The 19574-nt window shown below is 39.7% G+C and overlaps 3 protein-coding genes across 3 annotated transcripts; 1 reads left to right on the top strand and 2 right to left on the bottom strand.

The window, feature by feature from the left end:
• The first annotated feature begins 26 nt into the window (after window positions 1-26).
• On the top strand, window positions 27-3913 carry LOC124181939 (probable E3 ubiquitin-protein ligase makorin-1). The gene is made up of 8 exons (XM_046568669.1): window positions 27-141; window positions 242-381; window positions 551-858; window positions 1341-1625; window positions 1929-2250; window positions 2347-2669; window positions 2753-2909; window positions 3624-3913. Exons 3-8 carry the CDS (start codon window positions 824-826, stop codon window positions 3759-3761), a joined length of 1260 nt encoding a protein of 419 aa, XP_046424625.1. The 5' UTR covers window positions 27-141; window positions 242-381; window positions 551-823; the 3' UTR covers window positions 3762-3913.
• A 1545-nt stretch (window positions 3914-5458) lies between these two features.
• Window positions 5459-11098, bottom strand: LOC124181936. The gene is made up of 5 exons (XM_046568664.1): window positions 10645-11098; window positions 10197-10477; window positions 9821-10121; window positions 8033-9680; window positions 5459-7926 (listed from the first exon to the last, which is right to left on the bottom strand). The coding sequence occupies exons 1-5, from the start codon at window positions 10646-10648 to the stop codon at window positions 7857-7859; spliced, it is 2304 nt and encodes a 767-aa protein (XP_046424620.1). The 5' UTR covers window positions 10649-11098; the 3' UTR covers window positions 5459-7856.
• Window positions 11099-14748: 3650 nt separating this feature from the next.
• On the bottom strand, window positions 14749-17856 carry LOC124182160 (neurogenic locus notch homolog protein 2-like). Its single transcript, XM_046569050.1, has 5 exons — window positions 17749-17856; window positions 17547-17669; window positions 17219-17341; window positions 16397-16663; window positions 14749-15553 (listed from the first exon to the last, which is right to left on the bottom strand). The coding sequence occupies exons 1-5, from the start codon at window positions 17843-17845 to the stop codon at window positions 15324-15326; spliced, it is 840 nt and encodes a 279-aa protein (XP_046425006.1). The 5' UTR covers window positions 17846-17856; the 3' UTR covers window positions 14749-15323.
• Between the last annotated feature and the right edge of the window lie 1718 nt (window positions 17857-19574).

The following is a 19574-nucleotide window of genomic DNA, read 5'->3' as shown; positions in this document are numbered from 1 at the left end:
CTTGCCAAGTGTATAACGTAACATACGTTCGTTTGGTTAAACTCTGCGCAGTCATATCCTCGTGTCTTTCTCTAACGCGAGTATTTAGATGAAGACAGAGATACGAGATGCGCGTAAGGGTTGTAAAAGTAGTAACTGCAGGTAACGTCGCAGCTATGCATTTGTGATATACTACAGCTTACTGTATCTTCCGTGTATGCATGGGTATAGAAACGGACACTGATGCTATCATAACCGGCAGGTTTTCAGCTCAAGGCTTGAAACATGTAATCATTTATGTCCAATTTACTTTGGCGAACCATCGGCTACGTCAATAGTGAGACGTATACGTATTGCAGTCCAAGATTAGCGTTACCATTGGCTGGATGAAACAACGTACATGTAAGTCATAAACAATGGCCAATGAAATCAGTGCTAGTCAACGTAGTGCTTTTTCAAAGCGACTCGTCGAGTATGGCTTATTGGTTTTGCGAAAGCATAAATGGAACATACCTGTAGTGTAGTTCGTGCTGTGAACCGTCAGGGGTTGTCATCGTTCGTTTGTTGCCAGCACCCAGCAGTCTCGGCTGTGACAGGAGAAAAAGTCTGGGGGCACGAGATCAGCCCTGTTTGAAGGGCATAACCGCAGGCATATAACGGCAAACAGGCGACCCTGAGGATTGATCCGTGAATTTGGAGACATTTTTGATCCAGGGAACAATTCATCTGCAAGAAATCATCCTTCGCATAAAGTTTTGAATATCCAAATACCCGAAATCGTGCCTGATAAGTGCGCGGCTCGCTGCGGTCGCGCATACGATTGTTACGACGCGAGCTCAACAAAATGGCTGATATCTGGAAACAAAGCGTTGTATGCCGGTAAGAAAAATCAATTTATTTAAGCCCAGGTGAATCCCGACGGACTATGTCCATTTCAAAACGCTCCTGTGGTTTACACGTGAGGTTTTTTTTCACCTGACGAACCTGAATAGCCGGTTCCTCATTGGTAGAAACGCATATGAAAAACGTCAACACTCCACACGCTGGGTAAATATTGATATGGTCGTTGAAAAAAGGAGTACGATTGTCCCGTTTGTTGTTGGTTGACAGTACATACCTATAACGTACTTTTCTACGCATGTAAATGTGTATACTATGTATGTGCACACTGCGTAGATTATGTACTTATTATATTCCTGTGTTACTTGTGCAAAAGATATAAAACTGATATGATTTGCAAAATATGTAAATAATAAGCAGAAGAAGGAAAAAAATACCAAGATTAATTCTTGTGATCGATCAGATATCCCGTTACAAATCGTTTCCCCACTTATCCTAATGGTGGTTTTCTCGTATTGAAGGTACTTTGTAAATGGCATCTGTCGGGAAGGAAATAATTGCAGATACCAACATGTTCAGGGCGCAAGACAAGATCCGGCCCCCAGTACTGCAGCAGCAGACCAAAATACTTCACCCAACACAGGTCCATGCCGTTTCTTCAAACAGGGCTCATGCAAGTTCGGTAGCCGATGCAAATTTAGGCACTCTTCTCGCGACGAACCTGCGCCTTCTACCGCTGGCGCTTCGTCATCTCATACTAAAACCACTGCTCCAAGCAAGATGACAAATTTTTTACCAGAAAATAAGTAAGTTTGAATCAAAAAAGAGTTTGCTAGTATTTGGAATGCAGTTTCAAGCTCAAAAATTAATACCCATATGGACATCTATATTAAAGTTGATCAGATGTCTAAATTTCACTGGTTTTATTCGTAATGCTAAGTTCTCCCCTTGGCCATGCAGAAACCTGCGAACCAACAACTCCATTATCACTTTGAAAATATCCATAAAACTACATCAAAAGAATACCATTGATGACAAATACTTGAAAAATGTTCAGTTGTACGACAGTATTCAATTACCTACAACTTGGCTATTGTTAAACATCTCAGTGGTAAAGAGGAGCGTCCACGTGCAGAGGAATGGGTGAAAGCGCCAGAATTCGTTCCCTCGTGCCTGTCAGCTGCGTCATCCTCAACTTCAGAATCAGCTAGCACCTCAGCCTCAACCTCAACACCTTTATCTTATGCCCAGGCATTAAATCCTCATGGCCAAACCTCGAATCCAGCCTCTGAACCTCTTTGTCCGTATGCGGAGGCCAGCGGTATCTGCAAAAAAACAGACTGCACATACCTGCACGGAGACATGTGCGAACTGTGTGGCAGAGCTGCTCTGCATCCGCACAATGAGGAACATCGAAAAAGACACACAAATGTAAACTAAGTATAATTGTAGTACTTGGTTTCTTCCGGAGATTGTATAATTTTATAATGTTAATTTGGATATTCTTATGATTCATATCATTAACAGGCCTGCGTCAAACAGCACGAAGTCAATATGGAGTTGTCGTTTGCAATTCAGAGAAGCAGAGAAAAATCGTGTGGTGTTTGCTTTGAAACGATTATGGAAAAGTCGTCGCGAGAACAGAGATTTGGTATATTGCCCAACTGCAATCACTGCTTCTGCTTGACCTGCATAAGGAAGTGGCGGCAAGCTAAACAGTTTGACAATAAAATTATCCGCGCTTGTCCCGAGTGTCGCGTCGCGTCTGACTTTGTCTGTCCTAGCATGTATTGGGTTGATACCAAGGAAGAGAAGGAAAAACTGATCGTCGATTACAAAGAAGCATTAAGGTAAACGCAATTCCACTAAAGGAACTAAAGGTCATCTTTATCAGTCTTGTAATATGTAACTTTACTTTCTCCCCTAAACACAGCACCAAGGACTGCAAGTATTTCAACAAGGGTCGTGGAAAATGTCCCTTTGGTAATAAGTGCTTTTATCTACACGCCTTGCCAGATGGTACAAAAACAGATGTCGGACCACCTGTGCGGCACCATCGCTATGCCGATGCTGACATAGACTTTCTACAAGTAAGTCATTGGCAGGGGATTTTGCGTAGAGAATTATCAGAACCAAATATCTGATAACGTTCTGACAGCTGCGAACATTTATTTTGTTACTACAAATGTCGACAGGGAAATTTTTCATTTACCTCCAGATAATTTTTTTAAAGCTTAGTTCATGACTTCTTAACTCCTAAACTGTGATATTTAATGAACACTGACTGCTTATTACATAAGTTATTAGCTGTAAAACGTAGAAATGCCTAAGATTACTGTGATAGAATTACGCATACCTCTGTGCCTAATCGCTAAATTGATCTGTGTTTTTGTAGAATTAGAATTATGCTTTAAACAGTTATTAAAACATTTCTAACAAGCTACTACTTAGTCAAAGCATAATACAAAAGTATTAGTAGCCTGTGATTGTTAGCTGTGATTAGATTTTCGTTTATAAGGCTTTTTGTCAATCTGAAACTAGAAGGATTTTTGTTTCAACACTGACACATGTATGTTTATGCCAAAATATCGAGTACATTTTTTCTCCTTGGATTGTCATAAGCGACCACATCGATCGAAATTTTTAGTTCTCACTGTGAAAATTTCGAAACATTATCCTTTTTTCGTTTTCGCATTCTAACGAATAAATGTTATTATTACATTGATGTAAGAACTTGATATATAAATTCAAATAAATGTTGATACCTTTTAATTTATTTTACCTATCTTTTGTGTCCTTAACAGCAGATGATCTTGTGGGACTTCCTTGACGAGCGAGATAATCGTTGGATGTATAGCATTGACGACCTGGAAGAAATCGTTGCCTTTTTCTCTGATTCCGAAGACTCCGATTGGTCAGAGTATGAATTATTTTTTGATTAGTTCACAGCCGCTACCCTAATCTTCGTCTTCTCATTTAATTTCGTGTTAAAATTAACAACCACATCGTAGTTATAACTTTCTGCGAGCCAAATTCAAATACCTACCTTGCAACCATTGCTGTTATACTTGCTGCCGTCAAAACTCTACAATTTGCCAATAGTACTTCGAGTCTTAATTATTTTGAATTTATGTACTTCTCGCAAAACATTTAATGGGCTAATTAATATGTTGCTGCTCACGTGAAATTTTTTTAAAAGTTTTTTTTCATCCGGACACTGCCCTTGGATGAGCTTTATGCAACTAATAATTGTTTAAAATTAGTACTAGACTCGAAGTATTATTGGCTAAATAAATAACCCTACCTCTAAATTATAATTAATTGTTAAATACTGTATCAGTAATATTTTATTTTATGTTACAAATAACTAATAGTGCGAATGCCTTTGGGTGAATATTTGTGTATAGATTTTTGTGTGTGACTGAAGAAATGTTCGGGGATGGGGGGGAGTAATATTCCGAAAAAAAACAAAGCTGGAAGAATACTTAGAAAAAAAATTTTGCAACAAAAATCGAAATTGAATATACGATAAATTTGTGATAGTTAGAAAAGGCGAAGCCACGCCTGAAAACATTGCTACTGCCTCTGTTGGTATTGTTGCTGTATTTATTAAGATAGCTTTATGTACAGTGATTTATTATTATTATTATTATTATATCCGGGTTAAAAATAAGAAACTAATTAGAGATTATTAGGTATGGGCCGATGATACGTAAGTTGTGAAAACTTTTCACCCCCAGATTAAAATACGATAACATCACGTTCCACGTAAAGAACAAAAACAAAGGACACAAAAAAAATATATCGTTATGTTCACCCGAATTGAATTTTGACGCTATTTTGTTAACATCGTTACTATCAAAGATTTGAGTATTACCAATGTTCATATGTATTATTGTCGTTTTAACGTGTCTGCAATATCGTCAATTCGAATTTCGACTCATGAAAGGTAAAGAAAGACAGAGAACCGAGTATAATTGAGTCACCGACCAAATAGAAGATATTGATGATCAGTAATTCGTGATTTGATTTTAAAGTTTTACACCGTTGAATAATTGAATTCAATACAAACAGTCATGACCACCATAAAATGATGGTTCAAGTAGCAGTAATGGTTTCAAAATTCAATTTTATCATTCCTCAAAACCTTCATATATATGTACAATATACACGCATACATAGGTATATATTTGTATATATATGTATATATATATATATATATTTATGTATACATATGTATTTTATGACAGCATCGGCCCACCCCTAGTTGTTATAACTATTTTTACATTATTGCTACAGTATATATGTATCTATGTATGTATGTATGTATCTATGTATGCATGTATGTATGGACTGTGAGGCGGTTATTAAGACTATAGTTTGGATTCGAGGTATCCCTTGCTCTTTATCAAGAATCCGATTCGATATGATCGAAATTCTTACGATAGTGTTGATGACCTGTTGATTTACTGTGTTATCGATTGAAATAGAAAGTGTTTAACGCTGTTAGAAGTAATTCTTGTCAGTATAGATGTGAAAGAAAAAACTTAAACGAAAAAAAATGCGGAATGAAAAATAAGCACCAAAAACAATAACGTATTCCGAACTCAGGCGAGTAATTGAATTATTTTCATCACTATACGCGGCGTAAAAGCCGGTCGTAATTATTGCACGGAAAATACAGGTCAATTTTTAATTCAGTATGTTTGGTTCGATACATTGTACGATTCCGTATACGTCAAAGAACGCATGTAGATAGAAATGTGGGTCTAGGCAATTTAGATTCTTAAAATATAACAATATACGAATTTCATGCCTACGTAACAGTGATTAGAAGTGTATCGTCTAGTACGGGTTAATATCCGTGTTTTCAACACATTTTCAGGCCAGTTTACTTGATTAATTATTCAATATACCTACTCACCTAACATTATGCGCTGTTATCCATATGCCGCATTATCGTATAATACGAGGACACGGCATGGTCCCATGGCCAATATCATCTATCCTTAACGTTTGGTCTTTAAGCTCTCATTTTCGTAATCTGTGAAACAATAGTGAACAGAACGAAAACTGTGTTACGCATACGTATAGAAAATAATTAACTGGTATGACAAAGTAGGTAAAACAAATAAATTCACTTATTAGCCATAGCCAATTGCCGTAGCCATATATGAGTTAAAATAATTTTTTTTTTTTTTTTTAATGTGCTATCATTGTTTTTATGTCTGTAACAGTTATTGTTGATAACGATAAGCTTAAAAATGCCCAACTGCCAATTAATTGTCGAGTGAAATAATAATGGTGATCTAGTTTTAGATATACCCTGCTAACAATAAACTTGGTTACAAATTTCATTAATCGCAAGTTTCAAACTTCTATTTGTAATTCGCGCAACGAGACGCCATGCCTGTCCTGTAGTTTTTGTAGCTCTGTGCCTTGTCTGTACAATTAGCATACATATCACATTTACAAGATGATTGATTAATTGTTGATGATGGCTTCAAGATCTTGGGTAAGTCAGTCCTGTGTTACATTGTGTAAGTTTTTTTACAAAACTTTTCACTTGAGATGACCTCGACCGATGGCAATTTCGTAAGAAAAGTTTAGCAAACAAGACATGTTGGACCATCTAATTGGCGGTTTACTATTTAGCCCCTTGTCTGTAGATAGGATAATTCTTTGATTTTAAAAATCCAAAAAGTACGCTTTTAGCATTAATATTTTCCTGTCCTTATTTTAACACAATTTAAAAAAAAATTTTTTTTCAATTTATTCAATCGAGCTGCGATAGACAATTATTAGCACTTTTATTCGTCGCTCGAAACTCAATGCGAATCTATGAATAACAAATAAGTATAGCATCAGGGCTAACAGTTATTCGAATTCAAACATTAATTAGTGTACATAATTTGTATATTGAATAATAAAATAATACAATTTTATGAAGAATGAATAATGATTGCATAAGGCGGACTGGCGCTGCCTGATATATTACTTTGCAAACACAAAAACGGGAAAATATGAAAACGGATGGGACGAGGTGAGGATATGAACGATATGTCATACCAAGTATACGTGTATGTATACCTACACCTACAATTTACATAGATAATATATAATATACTCATATAAAATGGGTATTTATTTAAATAAATATCGGACATTTTTGAACCAATTTGTAAAAGTAATACGCGTCCTTCAACACGTAGTCTTTAGCTCTTAAATACACAACAACGTTTTCTTAGTTATAATAATATATTATTATTGATTGTTGTTATTGTATACAAAGGCACTTGGATTCAATTTACACGTCTGTGGTGATAACAATTTCTATCTTCACAATGATAAACATACACGTGATACGTGCCTACAATTGTATGATTGTATGATTTCGTATCATTTTTCTGTTCATAATAGCCGATAATGATAATAACCAATACTAAATAATGAACACTTTTTAAATCTTATATATATATATATATACATACGTATAACGAAATTAAAAAGTCACCTATTACTTTTTTTGACAAGTCAATGATACCCTTTTAGTCACAGTCTAACATTTCTCATTCTATTTTTTTTTTTCGTTTTCTTCTTTCATATCCGATTGTTGCTAAATAATGTAAGTACTAACAAAATTTTTTATGTACGTACATTTTGATCGTTTCCCTTTTCAAATCACATAACATAGGCAGTAACTTCTGCCTGAAAGGTTGAAAAAAAGGCAAATTTCACTTATACTAACTAACATAAGGCACTTTAAGTGAATGTGAAAGGCACCATACTCGTACTTTCAGTTAACTTTATCGTTGAACTTTAGTTGAAGGTCAACTACGCTATCATCAATAAATTATTGTTCTACATTTAAGTCTTTGATACAGTTCAAAAATAGTCGAAAATTCAAACTGTGAAACAGATATTTGATCCAATGTCCAATTATCGAATTACTTTTCAAAGTAAAGTAACTGATCTGTTAATTTTTCTTTTTTGTCACAAAGTATCTTCGACATTGTGACATTGAATTCCGCGCTGCTTTAAACCAGCGTTGCGCTTGATGCCGCTTCTTTTTCCGAAACGTACCACTCCTCGCCCCCTTCTTCCGGCCTGCAATTAATTACGAGTAATTTATTGAAAGGGGAAAAAAGTGCTTCAAAGACACGGCACATCTGGCAGGGTGTCAGTTACTTCATCCTATACTATTGAAAACTACCTCAGCGCGTTGTACGGCTGACAAGTCATTCGCTGAAGGGGTTGATAAATCCTTTTTTGAACTGGACTAGGCACAGTTCTTTCCTCTAGATTTTCCAGCCTCAGTTCTTGACTCATTTGTATCATCATATTCACCCTAGGATCTTGGGGTAGTTTTGAACTACTAGATGTATTGGCGGCGATCGTAGCATTTTTTCCGATAATAATTGAACTTTGCGACGCGGCCGGAATGGTAGCGGCGTTTTCGTTTCGTTTGCGATACTTCGTAGAGTATTTGTAGAAATCGGACATTTCAAAGGGTTTCGTCACCTCTCTGTACGGTTGGTACTTTCCAGCCTGAACTACGGTGCAATTTTTCGGCGATTCCAAGGTCCGCTCGTTGTTGTTATCTGGCAGTTTCGATTCCGCTGGTATTTCGAAAATCTTTTGTGGCTGATGATAACGACTCTGCGGCACTCGCTTTTGGTCCTCAATCACTGACGCGTCCCTGGCTATTGGCTTAGTCTTTAGAGCACCCCCGATCAACGGGCGGTGAACGATGCCGGACATGGCAGGGGGGCTGGAACCGGAATCGAGAGAAGTTTCGTACCACCCTTTCTCCTTGCCCTTGGAGCTGGCGTTGTCAGTGGTGTCCTTATCTTGTGAGTCTTGCGACTGTCCCGAATTCCACGTCTCCACACTCCCGAGAGATTGAGTTCTGAGTAGCATTCTGCTCGGGGACTGAGTTGCCGTTTGTTCCGGCTGTGGGGGATTCAGGGGAACGTTATGCCGCGGTAGAAGCGACGTGCTCTTGCTCCCTGCCACAGTGTGGTAGCGAATTTGATGGTCAGCACTGTTTGGCCCTCCCGTAGTTTTTGCGTGCTGAGAACTATGACGCTTCCTGCGATCCAGGCTCCCGAATTTATCGACCGGCTGCTCGTCCGGGAACCAAATTATCTCGTCTTCGTACCGCATCCAGTACCCGGGTGGCTGATGCGGGTCATTCGGGGGCCCGTTTGATCTCGACGAAACTCTGTTACCGATCATTTCTCGCATTTCTCTCAGCTGGGGTTGTTGCTGCTTACCGAAACCTGGCTGATAGTCGGGTGTATGAACGTAACGACGAACGTTGCCCTCCATTTCACTATAGAACTGCGGCCCGGTGGAATGAAACCGTAAAATCTCATTGTCGGGGATTTTGTACTCTGGGTATTGCTGATGATTTTGCAACATTTGTTGCTGTTGTTGATGCTGCTGCTGAAGCTGCAATTGCCGATAACGCAGCAGCCTCTCCTGTTCTGTGTACGTGTTGGGGACGGGCCTATAATTTCTTTCCGCGTCCAAGTAGTGATTCGGATTCCGCGAGCCTCCGCTTCCGTGGGAATAGGTTCTCGCTCGGTATTGATCAGGGAGTATATACACGTTATGATTGTCGTTCAGGTCGCTGTCTACAAGCAGCTTAGGACTTTGCTGACGAGTTGTGGCAGTGGCTATCGGATGAGGCATTCGGTTTTGATTGTAGACAGTTGTCAGTGGCGAGTGCAGGTGTTCTGGCTCCTGATATCCCGTTCCTGGATAAGTGTTGTAGTTGTTTTCTTGCCCTAAGGGGCTTAGACTAACCCCGCCTTCTTGAAGCAAGCCTCTGGCCGATTTCGATGATCTGTCGCTACCTGAAAGTAATTTTGAATCATGATTTCAAAAAAAGTTTTCTTTCACCTCATTAATGAATTGATTATCAATTGGAAGTTAGGTCTTTTATAATCAGCCTCTCTAAGGTTGAGTGAATTTTATTAGGGGCCATCGATTTTACCAGTTGATTCTAATGGCGGTCGAGGCTTTTTGATCCTATGCTTTCCATCTCTTTGTGGGTGGGGTTGCGTCGCGTACGACGAAACATGGGGAACCTGTGAAGCTCGCTGACTTTTTCCATGAGCCTGTCTAACGAAATTGAGACGCACGTCTAGTTCCTGAAGACGACGTTGACTCTGTTGATAGACAAGCCTATGCTTGCGACGTACAGCTTTGCTCTCCGCCGCATCATTGAAGATGCTCAACGCAGCTTCGGCAATTCCAACTTGTACTTGGCGTTCCAATTCTAGCGCAGATTCCTCCTATCGAAAAATACGATGATTATAAGAATACTGCGGGGGTAGCGACGAAAGGTTTTCACTATTGCTAAGTCTTACCGCTTCAGTCGTCTTGAGTTTATTTATCAGATTTTGGGGATAGGTAAAAGCAGTGCCAACTCTCCGCCGAAAACTCGGGGGACTTTCGCCAGGCTCCAGTGGTATTTCTGGCGGTAAAATGCCGGTTAACTCAGCCTCGTCTATACAGATATTTTTGAGTTCGTTGTTCTTTTGAATTAACTTTTCTTGCAGAGCTTGACGACGCTGCTGCAGCCACTGTAGCCTTGATGTCAGCGGTTCCTCAGTCGCCGGTCCCGCCCCATTCTCATTCCCTGCCATAACTGAAGAGGGTCAAATCAGTTTTACTTCTACACACACCTCTATGGGACGGATTGAATATTTTTTTACGAATTTTCCATAATGTTGGTTTTTTTTAGAATAGTTCACAATCTAATTTTTTGGCTGTGAAGAACTGTTTTTATCTTATGCCCGTCACTGCGGTACTCACCCATATTATCGTAACAACGGCAGCGTCCCGTTTCTCGTGATTACATCATTTTTCCATTGAGTCACACGCGAGGTTTTCCTCGTCCCATTGTTATTATTATTGCTCCCTTTATTGTTGTTATGATTCTGTTGCGCGTATTATTTCACACAAGCGTTTCAACTGATCGTGAAAGCATGAGCATCATTTCGACGAATTTCTTTGCGAAATATACAAACGATTAACGGAACGTGGCTAGGTTATGTTGCGTTTGGTTACGTACAATTAAAAACACTTTGTTCGATCTTACATTGGAACAAATTTCTTCCCGCAGTATTAAACACTGAGTTAGCTTTTCTGTAGATAATTATCGATCGATATCGGCGATTGATTTCAAACGTTTGTTTATAAGTTAAAGGATTATCTTTTAAACGTCAGACGCAGGAAAGGACGCGTCGATGACATCGGTTGGGCGTCGAGTTCGATTCTCATTTACGACAGTGCGTCAGTGTGCATCCATGGGTATGCATTGTACAATGTATGTGAATGTATGCACATGGCCGACCGTAACATGACCGATGTTCAAACTTTGTTCGAGACGCTTTTCACTGGTCATTGTACAATGATTGTACCATTTGGACCGAATGTAAGTACGTGGTCAAGTTCAATTTGACCTGACAATTTCCAGTTGATTACTGAGCTACATGCTGGATTAACTGAATCTAGTGTTTAGGTTTTTGGAGAATTATGGTGGTCAGCGAGTCCTGTTCAACAATCGTTTTTGCCCTGTTGCTTCAAAAGCGGTCAACGGTCGATTTATTCAAAGCCTTCGTTGTTTGAAACACATAGTCACAAATTGATAATGGTGGAGCAAACTCCAAACTTGTCGACTGCTCTCAAAGACTGAATAATTCAAGCTGTTATCAAACTGTCTCAAGGTGTTTTCCATTTACTAACCTAAATTGAACCTATAGTGGACCCATATTGACTTGCAGTCATAAGCAAACGTATGACAGATCGTAGCAAGAAGTCAAATTCACATATTTATTTTGTTGATAATGTAGGCGATCACTTTGCGAATACTGGAATTGAAATTTGTCTGCTCATTTTCATCGCATGATGCGTTTTCCAAGTATGTAAACCGTGTAGCAAGTGTTGGTAATGTAGATCGCAATATTTTTCATTATCTTATGAGCAACCAAGTCTTATCATCGTCTAATGATCTTGGTGTTGGTCGATAACAAATTTTTTAATCTAAACTATTTATCTCCTCTGTTCCAGATTGCATGGTTTTGCCAATAAGATGAACTATAGCGACAATGAAATTATTTTCAACTGTTTTTGTGGAAGACAAAAAATGCGACCGTGTGAACGATCGGGACAATGTGAATCTTCAACACCTAAATACATTATCTAGCGATAGTAAGTAGTCGCACAACTGAAGTGATCCATGGTGTTACTTCATTGGGAATCGCGTACCGAAGGATGATCAATAATAGCAACGAATTAATTCAACACGTTTCGGCACAGGTGAAGCTGCTGGTAAGATTGTCGTAACGATAATAAAAGCACATTGCTTGCGCTCTTGCACAGACTCTAGGGGGCAATATTTAGTCTTGGAGTTTTACGTTAAAATCAGTAGGAGAAATATTGATCATATAAGGGGTAAATGTTGTTAATAATGCTCTGTGGATATTGTAATTCGAATGGTACTAATGAGCCACAAATCAAACCCAGTAAAAGAATTATAGTGGTACTGCTGCATTGGACAGCATAGACTTCTGTAGAAATATTATTTTTTAGGAAAGCTTGAATTATATATTAAATATTCATTGGGAATCAGATTCGGTTAGAATGGCGGATTCCGCTGAATAAAATGTAATTACCGAGAAAAAAATGTTTCTAATCTTCTATGCCTCTGTGAGTATTTTACAACTGATGATTTCAGCGTATTTAACGTAGTATATAGTTATATAGTTATATCCCTATCTCGATTGAAAGTAGGCATGTATATACCTATAACTACCATTTTATGGTACTTCGTCATTGATGCGAAAGTATGAGCTCACTACCGTTATTGTTTTACAACGGAGAAAGCTGATATATCCATGTAAAATAATGAGTTTGTCTTAATTTTCTTACTCAAAAAACTAGTAATTGACGTTCTACTAATTTATCCTATAAATAGTTGAGAACAGCCTTAGTCACCGGGCTGTAAATTTGTTATTTTTTATCATCTACGATGGTCGGCCGCTTGTCAAAGTAATAATATATTTACTTGTAAATCATAATTAAATATCCATTATTCAAACCTCTCACGAATCATACATTGCCGTTGAACGGTTACACCTAGTCTTTTGCGGACTCCCGAGCAGGTGCAAAGGAAACTAGAGGAATAAAACGACGACAAGAAAATAAATAAAAGGAGATTAGAAAAAAACATTTGCCGGATCCTCTTACTGACGAAACCAATGTTTAATGGCCGCTGAAATCCGGTACAACCGTTTTCCATAATTCCACGGAACCTGTGAAAAAAAATTTACATTCCTCAAGCTTGATTTCTGTTTTACGTCTTCGTCTTTTTTTAATTGCTGTAATTTCAAAATCATGCTCTATAAGTTGACTGGCCGGCCTTGGCCTTCTTACGGTTATTTACCATATCCGTAGATCGTGGTAGTGTTACTCCGTTGAAGGTAATCACTGCACATACAACCATTAAGTGACACAGATTTGAAATTTTGCGAAAAAAAAAGGAAAAGATCGCGAAGAAAGTAACAAAGGAACGAGTTGAGTTGACGATGGTAGGAGTAAAAGTACTTTGCTAACTCGTAGGACACGAGGCTTGTAAACACAGATGGATATGATTTTAGCAAGATTCTAAAGTTTCCGATCTGTTGGATGCTGTGAAATTGATGTAAATCTCAATAACCTTGATTCAGGATGCAGGGTAGAACATCGACCTAGAAACGCGCGATGCAATCCATAAAAGGTTACCGAAAACATGCTTCATTTTTGAATACTGACTCATTGGCGCGTGCCAAAGCATGTATATTGGTAGTCTCTATAGTACCTACATTGAGCAACAACTCTCTATCTTTTCAAACACAGTTACTATATGCTGTACTGCTATTTTATAGACGCAGATGCTATCCTCCCCTTTCGCGAGAAAGCAAATTACACAAAACAGATCCACATCTACCTGCAAAATTCCCATCCGCGTGTCCCAACAACGCTTACATCGTCTTATAACCTATGCCTAATTTCCTTTTGGTACATGGGAACACATTAAGATGGGATAATAAACTGGTTGCGCACGATCCTTGAACCGCACGTCACCCACAGCTTTGAATATATTTACCAATAACCATACTTAATACACGCCAAGTATTACATCATAATCGATCATCGATGAAATGTCCAGTTATATATACCCCAGAGGATTGGTATCCACTCGAGAAACACAGGATGTAATTATCTGTTGTATACACTTGTTTGATTTATACTTTTTTTCCTCCTTTCCGCAAAAGTCTTTGTGATCATGACCCTGGAGTGGTATTTTTTTTGTCTGCCATACCCCAGCGGTTTGTTTGTTCTTCTGCTCGCGACATATGCGCTGCGGGAAAGCATTCGATAAACCGGAAACTAGTATTATGGTAACCCGCGGGAATCACCCGAGTGTTGCACTTTTACTTTTCCGAACGTATGCCGGAAATGCTTTGATTCGATCTTTCGTCTCAGTGAGCAATCGGAATTTCCAACCGGTTGTTATACCTTCGGCTGGTTCACTGGAGCAATTAGCTTACGAAGTGTAACTATATAGCGATTGTCGACGCCGGCTGGATATCTGATTGGCACAGTACGTTCCGTTTGTCGCCTGAACGGTCTGACTAGTTCCCGTAAATTGACGTGAAACATTACGTCTATGTTTGCAATTAGAGGTGATCGTGTAAAATATAGGACTAGAAGAATAGGTACACGTATTTTACAGTTTATTACACCCACATCGATCATACACGAATGTGCAGAGAACAGACTGCCTGTTCAGCGCTTAACAGTACATAACTATAGCAGGGTGTCTATAGAGTTTGTATTTGATAATTCAAGGAATTGAAGAATTTTCGTGTTAAACAATTTTTATTACTGATCATTAAAAAATTTTTTTTTGTCGCTTCAAGTATTTATAGTCGTATCACATAACATAGCTAACGATGAATAGAATCCGTAAATAATGTTGTTTTATTTCCCTAATTTATACTATTACGACATATTAGAATCAAGTACGAATCAATTTTCAAAACTGATATGCTTACATTGCATTGCCAATATTTACGGTGAGTGACAAAGAGAAAATACCATGTCAAAACGGCCACCTTACAGGTAAAACAGAGAAATATTGTACAAGGGGTACAACAGACTCAGAAACTTCTTTACCGTGAAATGCATTGTTTTTACGTTTTATTCACCTTTTTTTATACCAGCTTTGAACGTATTTACAGATCTGTAATCGATTTGACAACCTAAATTGTATCAAAAAATAACACAACGGAAAAATCTCAAGGTCAGGATTGAAAGTCCAGGCTATATTCAGGTTTTTAAGGCTCTAAAAAAATTCAAAGCTTATTCCAGGTCTTCAAGGTTCTGTAGACACCCCGCATAGTCGTATGTTTGTCTGCGATCCCTCTGCGTGTATGTGGCTGGTGGCATCAAGGAGACTGAGGAATCTGTCGAGCTTCGGGAATCCCCGGAATTCCTGGAGTGACCCTAGGCGGTACGCTCGGTTGACCAGCAATGCTGGTATTCCCGAATTTAGATGGACATCCGGGTCGCGCGTTGCACGAGTGTCCTCCAGTGCTGCACGGTTCGAAAACGGGCTCGCACTTCGAGCCTCCGGTGCACACGACACCACGACATGCATGGTGCAGGAATTTATCTCCTGATACAAACCGAATTATCGCAGAGTTACTTTCGGATGACAGGGAATACGGTAAGAATAAGCGGTATGGACTGACATTTTACCTCTTCATTATACACGTGTAATCTCTTTCATTTATCTATTGACTCAAAGATTGTGAAGGTATCTTTATACAGACCTGAGTGAGTGCTCAAAGTAATTTCAGTAATGCGAGGAAGATGCTGAGTAAGTAATTAAATAGATTGAAAGCTGAGGGGGAGAAGGAGAGAGAAAATGTATGTGAAGAAGAGTTAAAGTATGTTTCTCAGTGAAATGAACAACATTCTTGAACATCTTTGGGAATACGGTGAATTTTTTTTTATAGGGAAACAGAAGGAATGGATGATAATTCATTAGTTTTCAGATCTGTAACCTGATCCACGAGTGGATTGAGGGCAACGTTAGTTACGATCAGTCAAGGGTTTTGGTCCACAGGAGGCAAACACAGGGATTTTTTCCAACAGGCATGAAAGCATCAAAGTGCCCTGAACATAGTGAGGCTTTGTGAATGAAGAGTATTAGTAGGCGAGAAATGATGAGTTTATAGTCCACGGATATAATCCTGAACGGAAACAACCTGCACCATGTTCTGAAAGTATATAATAAGCAACGATTTTGGGTCATCAGATAATCGGATCTATAAACGTGAGCAGTCGTAAAGGTGAAAAAGTAAAATAGAACGTGCTCAAGTTCGATGAAAGGATTTGAGAATGGCCACATGATAGAAGCTGTAGTGGGACCTTGTTACAAATTCACTGGATAGGTTTACGTGGCAACTATTAATAGGCGAGTGTCTAATGCAAAAACTAGTCGTCTGCTACTCACCGAGCCTGTGAAGACAGGCCACATCGTGACTGCATCCGTTTACAGCTGTGCAGCCCTGCGGTTGCCGAAGAAAACAGTGATCAGGGGACGAGCAGTTCATGAGGATGCACTGCGCGTGGAACCGGACCGCTTCGTCTTCCGGTATGCAGGCCTGAAGGACGCGGCAGGGAAACCCCCGGCATTTTGGCTCGCGAAGTATGCAGGATAGACGAGCACCTGGGCATTTGAATCCAGCGCAACTTGCGGCCTGGTATTTCAACTCACTTCCTGCAATCGAAACGTGACGTCACTGGGTAAAGAAGTTCCAGGAATCAGGACATGGACGCAGGCAGATTTTTCGAGAGAAGCTAAATCGGTTGGGATAGTGTATCTTGGCAATTGTTTTAGCTCGATATTCACTTTCGCAACTGTTTTTCAACATCCTGCTTCTGACGGTGATTGCAGCTTGGCATACAAGCGTAACTTCTAAGTGTGTCTCGATGTATGCTGTACCGTTAAAAGTCACGGGTTTTAGAGCGCGGTTGAAACAGTTTGCGTCATAATTGTTTGCCATTTCATATTGTGGGGGTATTTTTCTCTCCTCGTAACGATTTCGCATTAACCCCGATAAGAGCGTATGAATAATCGTGAATAATCATTCGCTTTACCAAACAAGATTAGCCCCAAAGAAGCTCACGGTGGGGTCTTTCCATCTGGAGATGAAACTAAGTACTTGGAGAGTGATGGCGAGGTGACGAAGGAGGAAGGGACGTTGCACTGACAAGTCGCGTATCTGCCTCGTGAGAGCTAATAATCAATTATTGACACCAACTTATTGCTCACCAGCGATACAGCGGGCTCTAATGTCTGTGTCGAGACCTGTCCTCTGGTCTTTTACGTATCTCGTACTGCAACGATAGCTTCGAGAGCATCTCACACTGTCGCATGAGCTTGGTGTTCGTACAGCTGCGAGTTGAAAAAAAAAATCAAAAAGAAAACGAAGGAAACGAAATGGGATATTGAATTAGTGTTTCGCTGACTTGGACATTGATTTGTTATTTCCTCATTGTTCTCACACCACACATACTCTGATGTACGATAACGAGCATTCCATGACATGCATTTCAGTTCAATTGCCACCCGATTACACGACTTCGAATTCTATGCTCACGGCTGTTTTCCTCCTTGCTGCAAAACACCATGCTGGGACAGGGTGGTGACCGGCACCAACTCCTTCTGTACACACAGCGTGATTTTTCACCGCATATCAGACGACGACACTCCATTTTCATTTCTATCGCAACAGAAGTCGTTATTTCTGAACCTTGTTCAATTTAAGAGGAACCGGTCTACCCTGACCTAATAACTCATACCTTTAATGATGAATTGGTCCCGCGCAAACACGGATACTGGGCCATGCGAAAGACTCAACAAGCTCCAAAAAATTAGCACGACCACTGAACTTGCCATATTGCATTGCAGAAACTCGCGCACAACTGCATTGCAGTTCGTCGGAAATGTTCGACGAATCACCTCAGGGTATATAGACTTGCACAGTATATTCATTGTCCCATGCCAGCTGCGAATATCGATCCGCGGTTGATGTTGATTTTCGAAGCTTTGTATTGCCCGATGAATGCCGGGTGAGAATAATAGTACAAAATGGTATTCTGCTAATTGGATACTGAACCTAACAAATGCATATTATGCAGTGGTAGAGGTGGTTCTGATGCGCGGTATGGTAAGTGAATTTTTCGATCATGTTATTCTTCGAAGATGTTATTGGGTCTAACGTTTCCATTATGCCCTGTAAAAAATTGATCAAAACTGGCCGGTTCGGACTGCTATAGAACAATTTTCATGGTCAATTCAGAACTTGAACCACAGATAGCGTTGGATTGACGATGAGTATACGTTAGTATACAGACACGAAAAAATATTCTATACAAGTCCACACCTAATTTTTTCTTCAGTATAGTTCCTGCATACCAACAATCTCAACTCATTTTCCTAAACAGTGTACATCAACTTTTTTCCTTCTGTTTTTTTCACCACAATTTGTGAGCGCGATACGGTCACAATAGGGTCAGACTAAGGATTAATGTATCAGCTCGCAGCGCGCTATCAATTCAATTACTGAGAATTTCCTTGACGTGTGAAATTGAAAAATAAATCTGTCCGTCAAGCCGAAGCTCAGGCCCGTCGTATCGCTCGACGATGATGGCGCACGACGTCTGCAGGGCTAGTAAAAGGTTGTCGTCGGGCGGGAGGGAGGGAGGGGGGAGGGGTGGTGGTGGTGGTTGTTCTGTACGACAGTAATAATTGTGGACGAAGGCGATTGAATCAATGAGAGTTGCGTAACGGGAGAACGGGGAGGGGGCGACTTTTGACCTCATCAAGCAGAGTCACGCTCTGGCAAGAACTATTTATTGCCTTCGACAGACGCGTCCGCGGTTATCCGATAACCTCGAGTTGTTGGCCCCTCCTGCGGCAGTCGAGTATTAGTGACGAGCCTCGAAGCTGCCAGTGGCATTCCGTTCTGTCATCCCCTCTTACTCCCGCTTGACGGATCGCCGAATTCTCGCCCTCTCTCTATCTATCGCTGACCAACATTTCACGAATTATAAAGCTCATTATTTCACGCTCGCTCGTTATACACACGCCCATTTCTTCCCCCCGAAGGGTACAAAACGCCGCGTGACCGTTTCTCGACGATGTCTCGTGTAGTTGTGCAATTACATAAATCGCTTGATTTAACATAAACATGGCGACATTCGAACGGATTATTCATCAACCGGACCGTAAACAACCGACATTGCACGTCGGTTTCGAGATCTATGAAAGCTTCTCCACGCCTCCGGGGACAATTAATCAAATGATCTTGTACAAATTCTCTAACTCACCTGAAATAACCGAATTTCAACTCTCTATCTCTCTCTCTCTCTATATATATATACATATATATATATATGTATACAGCTGCATTACATACCTATGCGGATCGGAAAAGGGGGAGTGATTGATATTTTGCAAGTAGAGGACGAGAATGTTTAGCTGAAATCAAATAATCGTTTATTCAATCACTTGCCATGTTACGAGTATATTTATAACAATATAGAAACAGGTCCGTACATAGCGTTTACATATATCAAATCTGGTATTATCGAATACAGTAATAATTTCGTATGCGAAATGCAGG

The sequence above is a fragment of the Neodiprion fabricii genome, chromosome 5 (assembly GCF_021155785.1).
Source record: "Neodiprion fabricii isolate iyNeoFabr1 chromosome 5, iyNeoFabr1.1, whole genome shotgun sequence".
NCBI classification, from domain to species: Eukaryota; Metazoa; Arthropoda; class Insecta; order Hymenoptera; family Diprionidae; genus Neodiprion; species Neodiprion fabricii.
Note: the sequence above shows the minus strand (reverse complement) of the source record. Positions and strands in the feature narration are given on the sequence as shown.